At 37.4% G+C, this 25325-nt stretch overlaps 1 protein-coding gene across 2 annotated transcripts in view; it reads left to right on the forward strand.

Annotated features, from left to right (window-relative positions):
* Nucleotides 1–25325, forward strand: part of spns2 (SPNS lysolipid transporter 2, sphingosine-1-phosphate) — a 72049-nt gene that overhangs the window by 33392 nt on the left and 13332 nt on the right. For both annotated transcript variants that reach the window (XM_082170655.1, XM_082170656.1), the window contains exons 3-8: nt 9078–9214; nt 15523–15674; nt 19155–19221; nt 22246–22388; nt 23275–23427; nt 23525–23714. In XM_082170655.1, the coding sequence (XP_082026781.1) occupies nt 9078–9214; nt 15523–15674; nt 19155–19221; nt 22246–22388; nt 23275–23427; nt 23525–23714 (842 nt within the window). The remainder of the gene's footprint in view (nt 1–9077; nt 9215–15522; nt 15675–19154; nt 19222–22245; nt 22389–23274; nt 23428–23524; nt 23715–25325) is intronic.

The raw sequence follows: 25325 nt of genomic DNA on the forward strand, positions 1-25325 counted from the left end.
TTGCCACATGGGAGGAAAAGATCGGAATTGGGTCACTCAAACTATGGAATTTAAATGTGGCCATGTAATGCAGGCTCCTTTTCTTTAGAAATGCAGTTTCTGCATATCTTCATGCACCTGACTCAGTCATTGTCCAGTGGTTTCTGCTGAAACAAAAACAAAACTCTAGTTCAATGATTGAGAGAACACACATTCCTTGTCCACACTTTCTTAGGCAATTGTTGAGTGCTTCTTAACCATCTAAGGACTTGTTTTTCAGCTCAAATATTTTACATTAATATTCCCATGAACATTACCTGGCATCAGTTACATCAACATTTCAGTTGAATCAAGAAAGAGAAAGAGAAAGCATTCCACTAATGTTTTTTTTAGCAGGTAGAAGATCAAAGCACAACATACTGCACTTGTCATCATGGGAGAAATATGCCATTAATTTAGAAAATTGAATGGTAGGTAAAGATGATTTGACATATCTCCTAATGCTTTATTGTGCCGATTTATATATATATATAAAAAACTGAATGTTCTGCAGATTATGGCAGATTATCTCAGCTGAAATATCATATAAAGACCCATAACACTTCAGTACTTGTATAACATAACAGCTGGGCACTGTTCTCACTGTCTATTTATATTGTTTGAACATCACAAGTGAAGGACAAGGTCTGTATATTAGATTACCCTAAACGCTTGGCTATAAAATTATAAGATTAAGAAGTTATGAAAACATTTGCAAGGCTGGAGCGAGCCGATAAGAGAATCATGATGATTTAGTATGATGAACACACTCCACTGGCTCAGAGGAGAGATTCCTGTAGCAGAAGAACAGGTGTCCTCCATCAGGGTCAGATCATGGACTTGACTGGCACGCATGAACAACTATGCGCATTTGACATGCATTTTACTGACACTGATGGATGTATCTAAAACCTTCCAAGTATGAGATTTTTTTGTGGATTCATAAACTTAACTACACTGCATAATTGTAATCTATATTTTTCACTAAACATCTAAACATACTTAATACAGTATACATTTACTACTGTACTTTTTTATAGCACAAACCATTGAGTAATGAGTGTGTGTTTTAAAAAGAAAAAATATAAGAAAAATAATGTATCTTGTTTTAAGGAGCAGTGTTGGGGGGGTAACGCATTACAAGCCTAACGTGAGTTATGTAATCAGATTACTTTTTTCAAGCAACTAGTAAAGTAATGCATTACTTTTAAATATACATCAAAATATCTGAGTTACTTTTTCAAACATGTAATGAAAGTTGGTTTGTTTTCCCATTTATTGACTGACAGCTCTCCTGTCCCTATGTCGTGAGAAATCGTGAGTAAGTTCAGAAGCGTTGTGTGCCCTGTGTGAACATGATGATTATTGTAGTTCTAGACTAAATGTGAACATGCATTTACTCATCTCACTTGCACAATTCCTCAATATAAATAAAACAGTGAAATGCAAACTCTGAATATTTCGCAAACCCGCAATAATTAAATATGTTAAATAACACAATGTTTAAATCTAACATTTTTAACCAATGTCTTTGCTGCTGACCTTTGATGATCCAATTCAACCATACTAATAATCAAAAATGACTTGATAAACATCACAGTTGTGTTTAATCTTTTTGTTTTTATTGCTGAAGTAAGAGTGTTGTACTTTCTTCTTCTGCGATCCAGAATGGCAGCACAGCTGAAAGATTTGTTTGAGCGGCGCCCTCTACTGTAAAGGCAAGATTTTGCATTGCATTCAGTCTGAGGCTTATTCATTTCACTTTTGGTGTGAAAGGGACTTTACATTTGCCAAATATATATATTTTTGTTATTAAAAAGCAAACAAGCAAGCCCAGCGCAGATGAGAAAAAGTAACGCAAAAGTAACGTAACACATTTTTTCTATAAAAAGTAAGTTACGCAATTGGTTACTTTTTTAGGAAATAACATTAAACCAAATGAATGGAGGCAATAGATAAACATTGAGCTGGATCTGAATCCCAGACATCCCGGACTATGCTACTGCTCAATGAGCCCTTGTAAATGTGTGTGTGTGTGTGCGTGTGTGCGTGCGTGCGTGTTTGCGTGCGTGCGTGCGTGCGTGCGTGCGTGTGTGTGTGTGTGTGTGTGTGTGTGTGTGTGTGTGTGTGTTTTAATCCAGCAAGAAAGAGAAAACATTTTATCTTTATTATTTTACAGCTTAGATAACACAAAGATAAAAGGGCCCAGAGCATAGGATGTTTTTATCTTGTCCATGTCACAATCTGTTAAGCTCTCCTACAAACTAACTTTTACAAGTTAGTTCAGTTTTTCAGCAAATAATCAAGATCCATAGCTTTGTCTCAGATACAGATACAGTTTGACATTATTCACTCTTCCAGTGATGTTGCATTCATGATGCAAAGACAATATTTTCTGTCACTGAACAGAGCTTTTTAAATCAGAGTTGTACCTGACACTTTCCGGCTAATTACGATGCTCACTGAGCTTAGCTTTCCCCTTGTTAACTTGTTGTATAATGCTTTCCATCTCAATGCCAGCAATTTGTATGCGAAAGGTTTCATAACCCATTCTAAATGAACTTGGAGCCCTGACGGTTTTGCCTTCAGAAAGTACAAACTTTTTCTGCGCATTCAGCCGTGGAGTGGAAGTTGTGTTGACTTCCACCCTGAGGTAGTGTGTTTCTATGCGTGTCCTCTTGACCGTTTCTGCTTAGACTAGCTAGTCACGATTTTTCTGTGCCCAAACACCCACTCACACACTGCCCGACTGCTGTCCAAAAGAAATGATTAGAGGAGAACAGAAGTCATTATTGTCACACAGGTGAAGGCTTCATGGCCAAGCGTCTTTCTCCTTGACAGCGAAACAATGCTGGTTAAAGGGATGGTGATTCCTGTAGACTGAGTCACAAACTGCATAGTGCAGTACAGGTATAGTCCTGTTGTCATAGTAACATGTCTCAAGTTAAGCTTTGGTCTTTGATCAAAGTAAGCATTAGAAGCCATTCAAACACACAATTAATTGAAACAGATTTAATCTGATCTGTTAAATTAAAATGGTTTGAAATTGACCATTGATTGATATTGATTTCAGAGGTGTAAATTATGATTCTAGGTGTCTTATTTTCTGAGGCTACTCCTACGCTTATTACATCACTCACTCCTACTTCAACTACGATTGAAGACTGAGTCACGAAGTTGAGGCGTTATTTGAACACTGCAAATAAAAGATATCCAAGCAATTAAATGCGGCGTGATGTCATCAGTTTAGTCATCCACAGCTAGCCCACCACACATGACCCACTTCTGCCAGTTAAATCACATTCACCCACACTGGCTCAAATCGCCATTGGCTGTATGGGGAAGGCCTTGTAGGAGCTTTGGATGCTTCATTTATTTTGACACAGCCCAAATATGTGTTGTTTAGAAGTGCAAAATAGCCAAATGAGCCTATTAAGTGGCCTGACGCAAACTTTTTGAAGAGCTTGACATTAAAGCACGTCACCAGCATAATGTTTCAAATGCAACAGTGACTCTCTGGCCCTCTGCCACACCTAATGTTTTTATGCAATGTGATTTAAAGTGGATGATTGCATTATGTAATTTGCATCAACAGAAACAGGTTGGGTTTCCTCTGTTCATAGTGATTTACTGGTAGCAGAATGTGAGCTGGCATCTCTGCTATTTCATTAAGGAGTTCTATTGTCAAGCATCGGCCGCAAATTCAAAACTGAGATGCTTCAGGTATGTGACATGTCAGATACTGAGGTAAAAATCTGGTTGTTCCTTGTCAGTAAGCTTTTAAAGAGAATTTGCATTTGGGTCAGAGCTTTGGTATGTTGCAGACGGTTAGACATTAGGTAGCCTATGTACATAGAATGCAGTGTCATACAGATACAGGGAGGAAGTACAGACAGTTTCTTCAGATATGCAACCTTAAAGTTAGTGTATCACATGAAGAAGTTTTATTTTAAATTGTAATTTATTCCTGTGATGACAACGCAGAATTTTTAGCAACTATTACTCCAGTTTCTCCCCCCCAAAAAACACAAAAAAACAATGATAACTTACAGTGCATTTGCAACATTAACACTCTTGTAATTTCAGTTTAATTAAACATTTGTCTGACTGATTCAACCCAGTAACCGAGTAATTTATTTGTGAATTGGACTACACTTTTCATGCTGTATGTTTTTCATTTAATTAAAGGAACTGGCTCACTAGAGTCATTAATTCATGCATTGGAAAGCAATTCACTGGTGTACAATAGAACATCCATGAATGGTTTGATCTCATCATATAGGGTGCCAGTAAGATTTATTTAAAATAATAAAATAACTATCCAAATGACTTTTTAGTCGATCCTCAAGTAATCCCTTATTTAAGAAGCATTTGTTTACCATTTGCATGCAACATTCACATATATCCTCAATGTGTCTATTAGTGTGAGTCTCATATTATAAGTCTGTTTGCCATAGACAAATAGCTACATTGACTCTCTACAATGAATCATTGCACCACTGTCATTAAAACCATTTCTTCCACTGCAAACATAATGCAAAGTTTGTATAAAACCCAAAGAAATATTCCAGGAAAGGACTTTTCCATGGTCTCCAAGATGGTTTTCAATATTTGTGGGTAGGATATACAAAAAATAAAACACATTATTTTCTTTGGTTCCTGTTGCTAAAGCACAGCATGGCAAACAGCAATATGTTGTGAGGCTAACTATAGTTATGGAATTTAAAATTGAAGAGCTAGTGGGGTCTTGCGTGACAAAGATGGAATATGGAGGGTCACCACGCTCTGACAGACGGGTTAAAGAAAGCAAGTAAGGAAGAGGTGAAGGTGCAGTGTTTGTCATTCTCTGTCAGAATGGTGACGGGATGTAATCCTTCTTTATATCATCTTTCATCCCTTAAGGGGAAAAGGAGGAGGATGACAGAGGAGTGTGAGTGTGTACACTCATCTATCTGGGAGCTTTTCTGACAGTTTCAAGGCGGCATGAATTTTAAATAGCAAGTAGCGATGAGTGACAGAGGAACATTGCGCTCTAAAAGAGAGGGAATCCAGAATGACATTTACAGGCAATGAATCAGCCACTTGAAACACATTACACGTGTTTTCTTAATAAATCCCCTCCGAAAAACACCATTGGAGGTCACATAAAGCAGAAAATTCCCACGGTAGTCACCTGGAAGGACAGGTGAGGTATGTGACATGCCTTAAGCCATGTCAGAAATACCATTATGAGGAAGAATGTTTCTGCTGAAGAGCTTCAGGGGAATAACTTCAGGTCATAACAACTTGCAGAGGATAAACACAGCAAACCTCTTCAGCGCACCATGTTTTTTGTTTTGTTTTGTTTTTTTCACTTATTAAAAATGTTTAACACACAAAAAGTTAATAGTAGTTAAATTAGCAAAGTAATAAAAATTGATAATAATAATAATTAATTTATAAGAAATCTGGGTTACACGTTTGTTGATGGTCCAATTCTCACTAACTTGTAGCTTAATAGGATATTACTAGGATATTGGCTGTTTATTAGTCCTTATACAGCACATATTAATGCCTTGTTCTGCATGACCATACATTCCTAATCTTACCCAATACCTAAACGTAACAACTACCTTACTAACTATCAATAAGCAGCAATTAGGAGTTTATTTAGGCAAAAGTCATAGTTATTAGTTAGTTAGTAGTGAGAATTGGACCCTAATCTAAAGTGTGACCGAAAGCGGTTGTATGAAAGAAAGCCGTTGACTGGAATAATGTTCAATATACAGTACAGTTCATTGGTTATTATAGAAAAATATTTGCAAAATGGCCGAGTTGACCAAATTGACAGAATTCTAGAGAGCTGTTTCCAAATTTTGAATGTCATTTATTTGAGCATGGAGATAATGTTTGCTTTATTTGTGGATGGAATTATAGTGCAGACTTTGTCACCAGGATGTTGCCTTTTTTCTAACCTAAAGTGTGTATAGGAAAAAAAGCATGTACTTGCTCTTTTAGCTTGGCTACTTTGTTTCTTATTTGTAAATCGCTTTGAATTGTCATCTGCTACATGACTACATGTAAATGTAAATGTCTAGTCTTGTCCCTCTGTCAAGAATCTGTCCTTAATGTGAAAGTGAGAGTGAACATCTTGATCTGTTTAACATGCTAATTCCAAGTGAACCGTTCATCAGGGAAAGATGAGGCATGAATATTTCAGGAGCCGTTCACTGCACACATGTTGTGTGTATGGTGTTGGTCCATATGGTCTGTCTCTCTCTGGATACTGTGTCTCTCTCTGTCTCACAGTCAGTCAGACACACACACACACACAGGTGTAATTGATGTGCAAAGTTATATGATGTGATAAACACGGACAAGGAGTGAGGTCATTAACTGAGGAATTAGCAGAGGACATGGCTTAGATGGCTCAGGGTAAAGGGAGGAGATCAACATCTCAGAAAGAGAGAGAGGTGTTAATTGCTTTAGTTGAGCTGTGCTCACATAGCCTGTGGGATTTCTGTTCATACTGTATATAACATCGCTGCGATATTCTGCTTAGGAGGTCCACTAAATATTTGAATACAATAAAAAAGATTTCACAATATGTCAGTTAATTTATGAAATAAAGTTATAATGTAATGTAAGTATTGTTAATATTTATATTATTTATATTATATGTAATAGTTTTATGTAGCGAGGACATTAAATTGATCAAAAGTGACTGTTAAGATATGTATAGTGTTACAAAAGATTTCTGTCAAATAATTCTGCTGTTATTTTGAACTTGTCCTCAAAAATATTAAGCAGCACAACTGTTTTCAACATTGATAATAATAATAAATGTTTAAATGTTTTTTGAGCAGCAAATCAGCATATTAGAATGATTTCTGAAGGATCATGTGACACTGAAGACTGGAGTAATGATGCTGAAAATTCAGCTTTGATCACAGGAATAAATGACATTTTACAATATATTCAAATAGAAAGCTGTAATTTTGTTTTTATTGTGTTTTGATCAAATAAATGCAGCCTTGATGAGTGTAAGAGATTTCTTTTAAAAACATAAAAAAATCTTACTGACCCCAAACTTAAAGAAGACCCCATACTTGCTCTTATACACAGTGTGCGGTAACAGCAAAATAGTTGATAGGAAATGACTTGGTACTTACTGACAGAGCAATGACATGCAAACAGTTTCATTATGACACTTTTTGCTTGTCGTGTAACAAAAAAGTGATGTTTGAATCCTGTGTCTTCAGTTTTGCAAGTTACACAACAGAGCTCCAGTTTCACTCTCATCTCCTCCCTGTCACGTTTACAGCATCTTTATCAAATCAGACCTAGCCTACTGTATGCTTTTGTAAACAAATCCAGCTCTGACTCATTTAAACCTCACAAACATAGTTTACTCACTGTTGTTTTGTATTTATTTCTTAAGTCTTTTTTCAGTTTTGGGACGGATTTCAAAGGCAGCCTAATTACGATCACTAAGCGAGTGAAGTCAGGGATGAAATAGCAGATCATTTAGCATATAGTGCTGCTGTAATTTGTACAGGTTTGAGTGTGTGGAGAGAGCTCTGATTTCCCAGCAGGCTCGGTGTAGGCTCCGTGCCTGTTCCTAGAGTTGATATACTCAAGTCGGGTCGAGTTTGGCTTGAACAAGCAGCCAAGGATAACACAGGGCAATGTTTCCGGTGGCTTCAGCAAATTCAGCCTTCCTCAAAAATGGGGAGTTGTTAAATATCCAAACATGCAGGCCATTGATCAAGGGTGGGAGACGGCTAGAAATTCAGCCCAGACTTTATAGCCTCAGACTTGGTGTTACCAAGGTCTCTCAACCTCAGCACAGCACAAAAGAGGATGTAGATTTATTATTAAATATCATGACACTGTACTATATATATATATATAGTGTATTTGTGCGGGTTTTAGACTGCACTGTATTTCTCTTTCTCTGTAAGCTTGCAAACACATCCTCACTTTGCATAACGCACACACACAACCACTGCAATGTTTATGGAGATGGCAAAAATCCTCAAAATCTGCAGCTCTGAAGTTTCCAGATGAGCATTATTACCTCATGCCATCTATGCAGACTCATTACGAAAGCCTTTTTCAGGGCACCCAACTGGAGTTGTCACGTCAGCAACTGCAGGATTAAGAAATCTTACACAACGATTATGGGATCTTGGACTTTTACAGGAATTATTAACATTAGATACTTTCAAGTGTACTTTATTTACTGCTGTTAAAGACTGTTAATAAAGTACGTTCTATAAGTATGCAGGTGTGTAGTATATAAAAGAGTACAATCTGCATGGCATAAGAAAGTAAAGGGTCTGTCAGGTGCACATATCTGAGATGTATTTGTAACAGAAATTATGGAGAAAAAACATAGAAACAGTGAAAAAAAGGAAAAACTGAAATGAAACTAGAAAATATAGAAACTAAGAAAAAGAAGAAATTAAATGGAAAAATATAGAAATGATCAAAATATGAAATAACGTAAATCATAAAAAAATGGAATAAGTGAAATTAAAATATGAAAAAGATAGAAACTCAAAATTGAATAAAGGAAGTTACACTTAAAAAATCTTGAAATAATCAAAATATGAAACAAATTAAATGGAAAATATAAAACATAAATGTTCACCAAAAAAAACTATAAATTAAACTATAAAAAAATTTATAGAAACTGTCAACAAAAAAAGGTGTGTGTAGCATACTAATCCAGCATTAAGCAAATCTACAGTCATGTTAAACTGCTTGGTTAAAGCAATCTTGAGTTAGGAATGCTCGTGTGAGTAGGTTTTGTCTTGCCATTGATTTAATGGGCAGTAGCACATAAGGGGTTTGTGGGTAGGAAGTGAATTAGGGAAATAGAAATGGAATCTTAAAGCTTCCTCGTCAGTTTAAAGAATGAGGATGTGGATTTTTAGTTTTCTGCATTTAAGTGGAAAGTATTTTTCAGAACTGACAGCGTTATCGTCATGATGGCACAGAAATCCTACAAAGTTTGAGATAAATGTGACAATGAATGTTAAAAATGACTGCTCTGCTTCTGTTTTTCTTTCCAGTCTTCATCTGCAGTTTCATGGTGGCTGCACCCATTTTCGGTTACCTGGGGGACCGTTTCAACAGAAGGATCATTCTGAGCAGTGGAATTTTCTTCTGGTCCTTTGTGACACTGCTAAGCTCCTTTATTACCAAAGATGTAAGTGCCATACTCTCTTCCTCCTCTACAAACAGCAGCCTAAACCTTCAAACCCATGTCTGCCCAGAACCTCTTAAAGGAATCAAAATGTCATGATTATCATTCTAGGAGAATCTTTCAAATATAAATGTAGCGTGTTTTTGTTTAGAAAGTTTTGGTTCTTGCAGCGCTAGTTGGGTATTTTTAGCAACCCAGCCCAGCAGTAGCATCTCTAAAGCTCATTCAGTTTCTGGCTCATTTGAGAGCGCTTTGAAATGACACTTGAGTCATTCAACATAGCAGGACTCATTTTACATAGAAAAAAACATCTTAGTGTACTTTATTATTTAGATGTCTCTTGCTTTTGCTTGCTCTCTCTCTCTCTCTCTCTCTCTCTCTCTCTCTCTCTCTCTCTCTCTCTCTCTCTCTCTCTCTCTCTCTCTCTCTCTCTCTCTCTCTCTCGCTCCTTTTTTTTTCATTTTGCTAAGATGAAATGATTAGATGACATGCTCACTTAGCATAACACTAAGCCTGTCTCAGAAGACCTCTTGTTATAACTCTACTGTTTGTCATCCTCTTTGTCTTCTGTATCTTACTCCCTGTTTCATCCAGCCCTCACTCACTCGCTCATGTCATTAAGAGATCACTGCTGTTAGCCAATCACGTTAGAGAGTCACAAAAACCACTAAACTCACTGTCCAACAATAATCAAAAGCCCCATATCTTTTCTATTTGTTTGTGAGAATTATTTATATATATTTTAACTATATACATGTATATATACATATTTATCCCTTAAAATATATTGTCCATTGTCATATTTGTTACAATTTCTTTTAAATTCCATTTTCTTATATTTGGTTCACAAATACTTTTTCAATTTTAGAAAAATAAGCTGTTTTGCTTGAATAATACATATATTTATAAATATATACTCTTTCTTTTTTAATTTGATCTCCTTAGGATATTCATCCTAATGAAATAAAAAAGTAAAGGTGACGGTGGAATGTTAACATCAAGGATCTTCTCTATCATTTATTTCACAGCTTTCCAAAAATTCTTGACTTCTTCACACTCCCTAATGCAATGATATAGTGCACCTTTAAACTCACTGCATCTAAAGCAAGTGCCAGGGACATTTTCATTATATTCATGCAATATAATTAGAGTCATATGAATCCGCATCAACCACTTATATTGTAGCAGCTTCAGACATGTGCTCATTGTTTGTGATTGAGCTTCTTTACAAGTTTCATCCAGTCCTCCATCTGAATATCCTCATTAAGATCCAATCGTGATGAGAATTCTTACTGGATAAGAATTAAGGATAAGGATTTCAAAATATATATTTTTACAGACAATTTATATTCAGTAACATATTTTAGAGCTTGGCATAACTTGACGAAAGGTATAAAAAAAACACGAAAAACATGCTGTTTGGGTGAATTTAAATGAGAAATATCTAATATCTCAGCTTCTGTTAAAGTTTATTTTTTTATTTTAAATCATTTTAAGTCATCTTGAGGCCCCCTTGTGGGCCTGGGCCTGGGCCCCACCTGAGAACCACTGATCTAAGTTTAAAAAAAAAAAAAAAAAAAAAACCTTTTGCATTGATGGTTAAGATTAGATGATGACAGTTGTTTATTACTGTAAATAACACAGTGTCAATTGCTTAAAGACTCTAATGTTACTGAAGTCTTCATCTTTGTCTTCATTTATCTTTTACTTTAGCCACAAAGGGGTTTGACTTTGGTCATTCATTTATACAGACAGTATTTGAGCAGCTTCTTTAAGCTTTGCACGAACAGTATAATTCAAGAGTGTCATCTGTTAGTAAGTACAGTCATCAAACCCTGACTCTATGGCTGTAACCTAATTCTCACTGTAAATATAGTCATGTATTGGTGCTTGTGTTAAACATAAAAGTCTTCGTACACAATAAACATATGTTCAGAGGAACTGAGACAACAGTAAAGCAAAACAGAGAGCAGCAGTCAAAAAAAACGTGACAATTGAATTTATGCTTATTGTCTATAATCTCTCATAGACCATCTCAATCAAATTGTGTGTGTGTGGCCAGTCTCCAGGGAGGTAATTGCAACAGAGAGAGATAGTGGCTGCTAATTAAAAGGCCATGTTAATAAGAGGAAGACTCTGAAATGACAACAGAGGAATGTTCCCTGTGGCTACAATAACTAATTTTAGTGATATCTAGTGACTTAGTGATGGTTCGTGTGTGGTTTGGTTCCCTTTAGCCAGTCAGACAGTGTGAGGAGTGAGACTGCGTGTACATATAGAATATGTGTGTGTGTGTGTGTGTGTGTGTGCCACGGGGGGTATAAATGCGCTAATCCCCTCGATCTGCAATGCTGAGTTGATACGGACAGGACGAGCCAGTCTGCATCAATGTCACATGATCATATGCATACATGAGCGTGAGGACTGCAGATATCCCTTTATCAGTCAATCATCCAACCCACAGTGGTGGGCTGTTATATAACGCTCTCCACCAAGAGAAGTAAGCAGATCATCTCGTATTTACACACAGGCTCATCATCACCATCACGTTAATGTTACCGCAACATTGCCGCAAGGTCTGCATTACATTATTCATAACAAGCTGATGGTGTGTTTTATAAGAATAGTCTGAAATTAGAAAAAATACTATTACGCCAAGAAATCATCTTATCAGAATGTAAACATGTTCTCATGTATTAGTTTGGCTTATAGACACCCAGCACTGATACTGGGAAGAAAATATCTACTAAATCTGTCTATGGCTTAAACTGACCTCAAGACCTCTTGCTGATCTGTTTCACATCCAAAATCCCTCGTAACTCGATGTTCAGCTTCATTTAACGAGATTTCTCAGGGCTTTGGGAAGAGACAGTCAATTCACTGCACTGTGTTGCTGCAACAAGACTGAAAGACAGTTTTTTGTTGCACATAAAAATCGTGATGTAAAAAAACAGAATTAGGGAATTTAACTTGCAATTAAAAGAGAGACTTTAAGATATCTGATTCCCATGCAAATACATATTTATCATCATTGTGTCGGTTTTGTCTGATGACAAGAAAACAAAACATCAGGGGGTGTCAGTGGTGGTGGTTTTTAGTTAGATATGCACATATTCATACAGAATATATTTGAATGCTCATGTTTATGTATATGGTTTTGAGGGATTGAGGGGAGTCAGACAGTCAGTCCTACAGTACAGCAAACTCATGAATTGGTTGTGGACTGGAACAAAAATAACAAGGCAGATGCATCAACTTTGCTTTTCAACCTTGGGGTTTTAACCATTCAACCACAAGCTCAAATAAAAACGGAAGGATGAGTGTGAAAAAAATCAAATCCTTACGACGGAACTACCTAAACATGTACAATTACATTTGCATCCAGTCTGTCAACACAAAAAGCAAAAACGTCAAGATTAAAAAAGGTTTCAGGATCAAATTCACTAAACTTTGGCAAGCAATCAAGTTGAACCAGACTGTGAATATCTAAATTAAGTCATTAAAGGAGACAGACACCGTCTTCTATGCAAATTATGCTCATTATTATAGATTTACTCATTTTATATTTTTTTGTAACAACATTTACAAACAACATTTGTAATACTTATAATACTTTAGAATATCACATTATAGGTATAAATGTATCTTAATGTACACACACACACACACACACATATATATATTAGGGGTGTAACGGGCCACGTAGTCAGTTCAAGAGGCAGCACGGAGAGCGAGAGAACGCAATCATCTCTTCCTTTTTAATGCTAGTTACAGAATAAACATGAACCTATAATATTATAGTAATGTGTAAGTACAGCATTTGCAGATACTGATTTTTTTTTAAAGGCAAAAAAAAAGCAATTTTATGTTTAGTTTTCTCCCTCCTGCTGTACCGAACTGTACACACACACACACATCTGCTGCTCTGACACTGTAGGCGTGTGTGATTGACAGGGCAATGGGGGGTTCAGAGACCACCAGCTTTAAGTCCCTCCCTCCACCTTACTATAAATCTTCTCACACTGGATGACATAAGTGTGCGCGTCACCTCAATAACCACTCTCCAGACGTATGTATGTTCAGCAAATGACAGCACAAGCATTAATTTTTCAAGTGTGTGTTTATGTGTGTGAGAGTGTGTTGGAGTGAAAGGAGGAAAGGTTGTGTAACAAACAAACAACAAGTCGTCCACTCTCCCTCTCCACCATCCCTCTATTCTCTTTTTCCCTCACAGCACTTCTGTCAATAAACAACTAGCACACAGCTTTTGTCATTTTAGAGCAGAGTCATGAAAAGCAGGAAAGGAGCTGAGAGAGAAAGGGGGAGGGAGGGATAGAGAAATCCTCTCAGTGCCAGAGGATAACCCAGCTTGCTGCAGTCTCTCATTGTGGATTCCTGTCACGTACACTAAAGAAATTCCCCCGCTGAGAATTATGTAACATTCAACAACAAGTAAAGTTGTTTTTCTTTTGGCTGTTTGTCGTGGGGCTGCTGTCACACCAAAGACAGTCAGGTGGAAAAGAATAAAGGATGAAAAGCAGGAAAGGGAGTGAGGGATTCCCAATAATGAAAAGTGACCATCGGATGACCGAAGGACATGAGGTTTTCAGCCTCTGTTTTGAGAGCAAGGGATGAATTATACTTACAGTCTTGAATTATCAGACATGTTTATCCAAAATGAATTACCAATGAGAATAAAAACAAGCTAAAGATAAATTGCTTATGGAGGAGAGCAATGCATTTTTGTTAAAACATGTTTTTGTTCTAATGCAATTTATATTAACTTCATATATATATATATATATATATATATATAATTGGAATGTGTATTTTATATATATATATATATATATATATATATATATATATATATATATAAAATACACATTCCAATTTATATATTCATACTAACATTCAATAATATAGATAGATAGATAGATAGATAGATAGATAGATAGATAGATAGATAGATAGATAGATAGATAGATAGATAGATAGATAGATAGATAGATAGATAGATAGATAGATAGATAGATAGATAGATAGATAGATAGATAGATAGATAGATAGATAGATAGATAGATAGATAGATAGATAGATTGAGCACCAAATCAGCATATTAGAATGATTTCTGAAGGATCTTGTGAAACTGAAGACTGGAGTTACAAATTAAATGTTTTATTATATTAAAAATATTATTGAATGTTAGTATAAATATATACATTTGAATGTGTATTTTATATATTTTTAATGTGTAAAGGACTATTATACATATATAACTATAGCAATATGTGCTCAAGCGCACACACACACGCGCGTGCACACACACACACACACACACACACACACACACACACACACACACACACACACACACACACACATTAACATTTACTGGAAGCTTGTTAGTACACAAAAGTCTGCCACAACAGCATCTGGCCAGTCAGGTGGCTTTGTGAGCCCCCTCAGGAGATGGAAGTCTGCTATGACAGATCTGTAAATGTGTGTGTGCTTTATATGCACATCATAACATAATGGGATGACCTGCTGTCTCTAGAGAGTGTCCATATTTGCTGCTTTCATTTTCTTTCACTCCATCAGTGTTGGGTGTGGCTAGACTCCCCACTGCTGCCAGACTGAGACCACCGGTGACACAATAAAAATGAAATATTATTAAGGAGAGTGAGACTCACACAGAAAAAGAGGTCAAACCATAAAGAGGTATTGACTGTGAGCACAAGCAACAGAGAAATCTATAACTAGCTTCCTCAGTTGGTCGACTGCCAGGGTGACCCAAATTCTCCACAGCAGTATAGCTGTCCATTACACACCCACAGTTAATGTCTTCACATAAACGACTATATATACAATGAGTCTAGGCCATTTCAGGGAAGGGTGGTTTCTTAGTCTGGCTTCCTTCCTAGCCGATAGAGGTCAGAGGACAACGGCCACATGTTCCCACTGTTTCAGAAATGTAGGACACTTGCTCCTTTTTGATAATGAATGTTGAACGTCTAAAGAGCCACACAAACCTCAATATCAATCAACAGATTTATGAAAACGTTTCAGGTGTCAATGATCTGTCAATCCTTAGATGCAGGATATACCATTCATTTCTTCCCGATAGTTAACGTGACTTAAATAGCTAAAAGGAAAATAAGTGCTTCACAATGTCCCTGAAAATCATGATCTATAGTATTTAAGTGTCAAGGAATGAAAATGAGAGCCATATTGGTTTTCAGATATGCGCCAACTGAATAGTATAAGAGATTCCTTCAACTTTTCTGATCACATGACCTTTTCTTTTGCAGTATTATTGGTTGTTAGTGCTGTCCAGATGTTTGGTGGGAATTGGTGAATCAAGCTACTCATCCATCTCTCCAACCATCATTGGAGACCTGTTCACAAACAACAGAAGGACCATGATGCTCTCTGTCTTCTACCTGGCCATCCCACTGGGAAGGTGAGTCCCAAATTTGAGCAATACCACTCTATTCTCTTTTCAATCTATTATCAGGACAATTACGTCTATAAAATGGGTAAAGTCCTAGAAATATCATTTAATTTTGTTTAATTTATTGAATTAGAGGTTTTACAATAGCACTTTAGCACTAAGATAATACTGTACAACCAGATAATATTATTGCCATAAAAATAATTGTAATGTAGTATATTTAGACATTTTAAGTCAGGTTAGGTGAACTGTGGCTGAAGGGAACAGCTTCTGACAGCCAGGTAATCTCAGATACCATCTCAACTCAGTAAAGGTCAGTTGTGGAGAATTGAGCTCAGCGTTTTGTGTGGTCACCGCCTCAGATGGGCCAAATAGACCATGATTTTCTAAATCTGTTTGCTGCTGTGAAAGACTTTAAGCTCAACCATTTCGGTCACTTAACCCAGGCTGTGGCATTTTCTTTTGTTCACTGAGGTGGAAAAAGACTGGAGAGAAAAGGGGGAAAACAACAGAGGAAAGATGATAAATGCATGCATGTATGTGCATAGCATTTTTAGCTGCATTGTGTTCACATACAGCATCTTAGAATTCAATTGTTAATCTGATGGGGAGAAAAACAACAACATAAAATGTTAGTGGCCAAACTAATCTGAGTTTTGACCATGCAGTTGTATAACACTGAGTGGTATACACCCCCATTGGAAAAGAAATATCTGAACACAGCAGCTGTCGCCATCAGACCTGTTCTGAGGGCTAGTAATAGTATCGATGAGAGATTGAGTGCAGTTAGAGGAAAGGACGGGATGGAAAAATAGCAGACCCAGGAGAGTTTTGGTATTTGCGGGCTAACTGGTTTCGGCCCTAACAAAGCGATCGACAGTACGAACAATAAGAGGTGAAAGACTGGAACGCTGCAGTGTGCCGCCTCACTTCCTGTCTAGCGCCCTGTTTATCTACAGTCAGGTTGTTACTGTTTCCAGGAACTGACTTCAGCCATGAAAGAAAGGTTTGGAAATTTTAGTCTTCTTATGGGCATGGAAAATGTCAGTTGCTAATAAACATAGAGAAACAGAGTAATAACGACAACTTGTGTTAAAAATACGTACAGACATATAAAAATGGTAGCACCATGTCACAAATGCTTGAAATTAATTTCCAAAAACTCTCATCCAATCAAGAACATCAATAAGGTACCAAATGGCCATATTCCATGAATACACAGGTATGCGTAGGCTTAATTAAGGGGTTCTTGACATTGAATGAGGTCCAGAGGTCACTGTGGGCTCATGTTGAGAGCCATATGTTCTCGATGATAAGGTCCTATTGTTTGATGGGTCAGGTCAGGTTGGTCTATCAGTCGGATATGCCAGGGGCAGTTAAAGGTAAACAATGTAGTTTACCTGCTGTGCGACAGCCTGGCGCTAGTGTCTGGGAACACAGGAAGTGTGCGTGAGGTTTTAGATTGTGGGAGGGACGCTCCAAATTTAAACTGAGGGATTAAAATGGTGCAGTCATGCCTGGGCCTGATATACTTTTTTTTTTTTTTTTAAAGAACAATCCCCAAATACAGGAGACTACATTTTCAAACCACTCTATAGGTATATAGTATTGCTTAAGTAAATATACAATACCTTTCAAAAGTTTGGGGTCGGCAAGATCTTTTTAAATAATGTTTTTTTTTTTTTAAAGAAGTCGCTGATGGTCACCAAGGCTGCATTTATTTGATCAAAATATAGTAATATTATGATTTTTTTTTTATTGAATTAGAAAAAAGAAAAAGAAAAAGAAACAAAAAAGTGTATGTTCTGATATCAAAGAATGTTGTGAAATCAATTATAATATGTTTTATTCATGCTAAACTTAGACGAAATATAAATTCAGTTTACTTCTTGTTTCTGTGGCTTCCACGTGCATTTACTAGTGCACTACTGTCAACATTGTAAGTATACCATAAATACCTTAAAAATGGGTGTTTAAATTGGTGTAATAGTACCTTAAAATAGCAAAAACTTTTCTTTTCACTCCCTGTTGCCTCTTACAAACCAGTGAGGGTTGGTAACAGGTGTAAAAACTTGGGAAGGAGACAGACAGAGAGAGTGACTGAGAATGAGAATAATAATGAATCCGATGCTGAAAATATGGAGGAATACTTTCGACCTGAAATTGAGAACTGATGGAAAGAAAAAATGCGAGACACCCAATCAACTTTTTTTAAACAGACTATGACCAAGAGGAGAAAATTCATACAATGGCCGATGACAGGCAGGGCAGTCTCAAACCAGATAATCAGCATACAGATAGCATACAGAGAGAATAGTTAACATGTGCTTCAGCCACACCGAGATCATAACAGGGCAATTATGAACTTTATCAGACTGTAAACAGGATGTAGAGCTAAGAGAGTTTGGTCTGCGTCTGAAGATATATGACTCACAGATTCCTCAGATACCGACAGGGTCGAAATGATCCCACCTTGAGTGCTCGTCTTCCTCCTTTCCTTATATCACTCATGTCGGGCAGAGTTTTCCTTAGAAGAACTTAAAGGAAAGTTCATGAGACACATGCTATATCCTACAGCATCAGACAGGGATTCTCAGAATTAGGTCATCTGAACCTTTGATGTTAGTATTTCACCACAGTCCCCAAATCCATCCAAAACCCAAAGCGACACAGTGTGGGAAGCTGGTGTTTCTCCGAAGTCATCTCTCTTTCTCTTTCCCTCGGAGCTGATCTGTCATCATAAGCCTCTGAGTAATGCTAAGTGGTTGACTCTCTTACATAGCCAGAGGTGATGTTCAGTGTAAAGCCATTATCAGCGGCATTAGTATGCATGCTGAGTTCAGGCAGCCTACCCAGCGCATGAAAGTTTTAGGGTGCATGACACAGCTTTGGGTGGGAAAAACAGCCAGGGAGAGAAGAGAAAGACTGCAATGAAAGAGAGAGGGACCGAATGATTGAGACAGGCACAATGGCAAAATAGCTTATAGAAAAACTTCTTAAACCACCCTAAGCTGGTCAGGCTGGTCTGGTTTGCTGGTTTTTTAGGGGTTTTGGACATTGACCATCTACACTAATTGAAAACCAGTTTGGGCTTGCTGCTAGATCAGCTAGACCAGTTTAAGACTATCTTGGGCAGAATGGAAGACCAACTAGAGGACCTTAGACCAGTGTTATTAAACTGGGAAAAAGATTAGGCTGAGAAATACACATTTCTACATAAACATTTTTAATTTCACCAGTTAGCACATTCATTCTGGATGCCCTAATATACTAAAACTTAAAAACTAAAACTTATTTTGAAAAACTAAATAAAAAATAACTAGCAATTATTACAATACAAACTATATTAAAATTCAAAACTAAAGTAACCCTGGCTCAGTCAAGCTTAAATCAGCTTAGACCAGCAAACCAGCTGGAGAGCGGAAGTTTATGCCTAGAATATGATACATTTGCTTGTGTATAATGACATGTTTTTCTCTCTCTCCGCAGCGGTCTTGGATACATCCTGGGATCCATTGCTAAAGACGCTGGAGGGGATTGGTACTGGGCACTGAGGGTAAGAGCAGTTTAAATGTTTCCTTGTGTTGTATCAATATTTTAGAGGAAGTATGCCCAACCTCCACAAATATACACCATTTCCTCTCGGCCTGGTCAAAAATATCCCTAAAACCCATGGCAGACAGGTGAATCCCGAAATACCTTCAGCCCGTCTCTTGAAAAAGCAACATAACATTCTTGCCCCCTTGAAGCCAGTGCAATGGGCACTGACAACCCAGCTAGCTCAAGTGCATTAATATAGCATTACCTCCAGCTCTCTCGGGTCCGCTCATACACGCTATCCGTGAGTAATGCAGTCTTCACAGTTCTCGCTGCGGTCTTTGTACTGCATAGGCCCAGGAGAAGAGGGGGCTCACTTACACAGACCCTTTTGTTGTAGGATATTCCTCAGTAGCCTTGATGCATTGCAGTGCAAACCAAAAGCCCAAAATCGAGCACCTTTTAATGCAGCTCAAATGACTAATTTATGAAATGATTGAGTGAGAGGAAGGGTAGTGGTCTGCAACTTTTGGGCAGCGAGAGAGAGAGAGAGAGCAAAAACAACTTTTCTGAGAAAGTGAGAGGCCTCTGAAGTGCTTTAGATTCCTGTCTTTCTTCCTTCATTAGCTCAGCGCCGTTTTATAACCAACTGCTTCTCTCATTCAGTTCAAACTTTAACAGGTGGATGCTCGAGTTAGCAGGTGGGCTTCATTACTTGTTCCTTTCTCGGGGTCATAAAGAATCGACCGAGGGTTTTATCGTGAACTTGAATTAAGCTTGTTGTATGGCTGCCTCTTAAAACTCCAGCAAGGTTCTGTTGTCGAACTCTTAGGCCTGAAAGGAGACTTTAAGAGGAGCATTAAACCCTCTCATTCTTACAAAACACCTCTGAACATGACAGTTATATGACCCTCAGGAACATAAATGGCTTTATTTGGTAGCTAGTTTATCGGAACGCTTTTGCAAACAGTAGCAGAGCTCCGTTGTTTGAGCTCTTGGATGCAGTAACACATTCCTTGACGAGACAAAGCTCATGGTTTGGGGGACTATTAATCATCACTAGCACTTTAAATGAGTATAAAAACAACACACAGATGAAAAGGGACTCCATATCGGCCATATCCTGCTCTGAGAGGGGAAAAAACACTCCGTGCCACTTTCCGCTTGTTTTGCAGGCTCCTAAAGAACTCAATCGCCTTTCTTTCTCGAAGAGGGAGTGTGTTTTTTTGGAGTGGAGGATTATATCATAATTATTGAGAGCCGTATCAATCAACTGCGGGTCGAATAGGGGAAATGGCAGGAAAAATAGCACCTTGATCTCTCTTTCTTTGATTACACTCGTCCCAACTCTAACCTCAACAAACACGAAAGAAGCTACAGCACTAGCTTGAGATTAGCAGGAAAGGGCAGCGTCTGACAAAGTGCGAGACAGAGTCAGAGTTCAAGATGACTGATCAACGCAGGCTTTGATATGAAACTAAACCAGAGAGGCAGGGAGGGATCTCCACAGTGTGACTGTTAGAAAATAGGTCCACTGCAAAGACCTTTTTTACGGCTGCTGGGTTTTCTAGTTACAGAGGGATAACAAGACCAAATCCAGGCTTTAGCGAGACACTGCAGCTCTGTATCAAAAGCACCGCAGTGCACACAGACACACATTCAGTCCACAGAATCACAGTATAGTGCAGGAAACAGCAGCATGTCAATGGGATCCAGTGATCTGTTTCACTCTCATTCTATTTATAATGCTGAACACTACAAAAATAAAACATTCACAAATTTGTATAAATGCTTATAGATAATAATAAATAATTCTAATAATTATTCTCCAATATATTCTCAAACTTGTATTTGTAGAATGTCTCTTGAATTAAGTTATATTGCATATAATGTTAAAGACAACTGTGCTGCTTAAAATATTTGTGAAAACCATGATCCTTTTTTTTCAGGATTCTTTAATGAACTGAAAGTTGAAAAGTACAACATTCATTTGAAGCTTTGAACAAATCTTATAGACTACAAACTTTTGAACAGTAGTATATAATTCTTAAGATAGATTCAATATTATATTATCTTAATTTTGCTTATACAAATGAATCTTGTTTTAATTTAATTTCTCTTTTTTTTGTGAAAATAAGACAAAAATACAGATCAGGAACTTTTTTGCAGTGCAGATGACTAAATCTTTACAAGAACTAATATACATACCCATAAGACACACAATTTTGAGCAGAGCTTTGCTTTAATGTGCTATAAATGATCTCCAGGAGGATTGCGTCTGACAGACAGAATTGCTTTGGCTTTCACAAGCGAAGGAGGCGCTTATGCTGCTTCCATGTGGGCGACCGAACCAACAAACACACACACACACACATACACACTGCTGTGCTGTAGCCATCAGGAAGGATGATAAAAGAGATAATAGCTCATGGCCTGGTGGACCGCAGCTGCTCCCACACAAGGGAAAGAAAACGAGAGGATGGAGTAAAGAAACATCACCTAATAGAGTCCACTTCACACTGCAGTCTAGTACCCTTCCGGCACTACACACCCTAATGTGAATATAAATAAAAATATCACAAAATACATAACACCACCATTATCGACTCAACGAATAACTTGCTAGACCAAACAGGATGTGAGACAGTTTTTTTATTGTTCAGCCCACAAGATTTTGTTTAACAGACAGCACAGACAAGCAAAAATGTTTAGTCTAGTTAAGAGCACTGCACTGAAAAGAAATTAAGCAGCATTTTTGCTTTTTCAGAGTAAAAACATCTACAAATTGTGTAAGAAAACCTATATAAGATAATAAGACTTGATTTTGTTAGATTTATCTTAAAAAAAAAAAGACAAATGGAGTAGAAAAAAACCAAACATAATTTGAGGTATGTTATTAGCTGAAAATGTCATAAAATCTGAAGTATTTTGCTTCTCAATTACATGTCTATTATTTTAAGCATGTTTAGATATTGTTCTGGAAAACAAGGCAACAAGTCAGTGTTAAACTCTGCAATATCATCTTTTTTTCTTCTATCTCAAGGTTTCTCCAATGTTAGGTTTGACTGCTGGGTTCCTCATCCTCATCTTTATCCCTGAGCCGAAGAGAGGGAGTGCTGACCAACTCACTGGACGGATAAAGACACGCACTTCATGGCTCTGTGACATGAAAGCTCTTGCCAAAAAGTATGCCATTTTTTTTCTATCCATGAACTTAATGTTTAGGATTGGGACGTACCAGATACAATCACTTAATCAACCATTGAGTGAATATTGGAACCTCAATGTCTATTTTTACAGTCCTGCCTTCACTTGAACATGGTGACAGTTTATTGGAGTAGCTGGCATAGAATTTCAAGGGCCAAGTAGTTCAAGTAGACTGTGCTTATCCTGTGGTATGACAACTATAATTCAACTACATTTTAATTACATTCTATAGTATCAATTGATTGTATTTTTAAACACTGAGATTATATATATATATATATATATATAAAAAAATATACGCATGTATTATTACATGTATTTTTCACACCACTAGACCAACCATCTTTGTTGTGGCCAAACTGACATCAAATGGATGTAGGCAATGGCCATATTATATGTCAACTACCCATATCACATCGGTTAACATGATTTCACCAAGTAGAACATGTTGCTAGAATCGATCAACATCGTTGTTGATCCTGGAACAACATTTCAATCAACCAATCAGATTTGAGGGATAGTTTTTTAGTTAATGTCAAGTTTACAACAAGGGTTAGGGGCTTCTACACTATTCTTATTCACCTATATTTTTCTACTGATTTTAGGAATAGCTTATGGGTAGGGTTAGGTTTAGGGTTTGGGATAGGGTCAGGACTATGTTTTTGGAAAGCAATGTTGTTCCAGGATCACCAGTAGATGCTGATCCAGGAACATGTCTTACTTGACAAAATCACAGCAATTGCATACATTATGTCAGAAAGACATAAAGAGAAAAAATAACAGAAAAACAGGAAATGCAAAAAAAAAATACTGAATGAAAACTCACGAATTATGCATGTTAATTCCTTTTCTTTCTGTTCCCTAGCCGTAGTTATGTATTTTCATCTCTGGCATCGGCCGCAGTGTCATTTGCCACGGGGGCGTTTGGGATCTGGATCCCGCAGTACCTAGTCAGAGCTCAGGTGGTGCAGAAGACAGCAGTGAGCTGCACCTATCAACCCTGCAGCAGTAAAGACAGGTCAGAACACACACACACACACACACACACTCTGCTTGAAACCCAACGTTCAATCACAAGCGTTACAGTTTTGACAACTACTATGTCTCATCTTCAGTTTGATATTTGGAGCCATCACCTGCGTGACTGGGCTGTTGGGAGTGGTCATCGGCGCTGTGACCACACGGCTCTGCCGTCAGAAGACGGAGCGTGCCGACCCGCTGGTGTGTGCGGTCAGCATGTTGGGCTCTGCTATCTTCATCTGCCTCATCTTTGTTGTGGCCAAGAAAAGCATTGTGGGAGCATATGTAAGTAACTCTACTTTGTTCAGTTTCAGCCTACTTCACAAGTCTACACTGTAAAAATTTACTTTTTAATTATTTATAAATTAGTCTTTTGGATTTGTTTTCCAGTAAAACGTGTGTGTGTGTGTGTGTGTGTGTGTGTGTGTGTGTGTGTGTGTGTGTGTGTGTGTGTGTGTGTGTGTGTGTGTGTGTGTGTGTGTGTGTGTGTGTGTGTGTGTGTGTGTGTGTGTGTGTGTGTGTGTGTGTGTGTGTGTGTGTGTGTGTGTGTGTGTGTGTGTGTGTGTGTGTGTGTGTGTGTGTGTGTGTGTGTGTGTGTGTGTGTGTGTGTGTGCGCGTGTGTGTGTGTGTGGGTGGGTGTGTGTACTTGAAAAACAACAGACTAGACTAGACTAGACTAGAATAGAAACTCTATTTGGCTTCTACACTCATAATCAATCAATCAATCAATAATAAAATTATTCTAAGATATACTCATTACATTAACTAGGTTGAATTCAGGGTGATTGGGACATGTTTTGCAATTGAGATGAATTGGAAAAAGTGTCTCAATCAAACCCCTATATGATGAAATACACTTGATATATTGTTGCAATATTATGACGCTTCACGTATATAGCTCATATTATATTGGTTGCCATAGATTTGTGGTGTAAAGACTGAGATTGTCTCCTGAATTGCTTCTTAACAGTGTGGCCTGAATATCTCTAGTACAGCTCCCTTCTGACTATCCAAAGTCAAATAAGGTCACATCTATTCAGAGTTCAATATAAGGCTTTAAACGATATAAAGTCTGTTGCATTCAGTTGGTTTAACAGCCATAGTTGCTTGGCAGGGTTGTTAGGTCCAAACCCGATACTAAAAGAATAAGAGGCACTGCGTACTTATTTAATTGGCATGTAAAGCAGGAAGAGGGAGCAGTTTTCACAGTTACGGCTAAGAAACAATAGACTGTGGCATTTGTGAGTCACTAATGGAGAAAAAGTCATGCTGTATAAGAAAACAAAGACAAAAATTCTACCAGGTCATACTTGTTCTTCTAACAAAAAATACTCGTTCTTCTAACAAAAAAAAACAATCAGGTCAGAACAAAATGTTGGATGCTCCCTGAAGGACCAAACCAGACTGGGAATCTCATAGGCTAAGTGTTTATGATGAAAAGTCTGATGAGAAAGTATTTTTAGGGACTGTTTGTCTTTCCCATGGACAAAAGAACCTATGCACCGTGATCATGCCATCTCTCTGGTGTTATGTTTGAGAAACTCTAAGCTTGCTCAACGTTTGCCTCCTTATCTTAACTATGAAAGACTCACTAACTGTGCCCTCAACCGACCTGGTTTTGCAACCTCTTGTTCCTTTGTTAAAAGTTGTGATGACTTTAAGGACTATAAAAGCAAACGGTCTGACCTGGGGTCTCATGGACTCATACCAATCTTGAGTTGGATCTTGGTCTATAAATGGCACAAGACAAGAACAACATTCAAAAGTTTGGGTTCAGTACATTTTTTACTTTTTTAAACTTTTTTAATTAATACTTTTATTCAGCAATGATGTATTAAATTGATCAAAAGTGACAGTAAAGGCATTTATAATGTTTAAAAAGATTTATATTTCAAA

Source organism: Leuciscus leuciscus (genome assembly GCF_965113295.1).
Source record: "Leuciscus leuciscus genome assembly, chromosome: 5".
In the NCBI taxonomy this organism is placed as follows: Eukaryota; Metazoa; Chordata; class Actinopteri; order Cypriniformes; family Leuciscidae; genus Leuciscus; species Leuciscus leuciscus.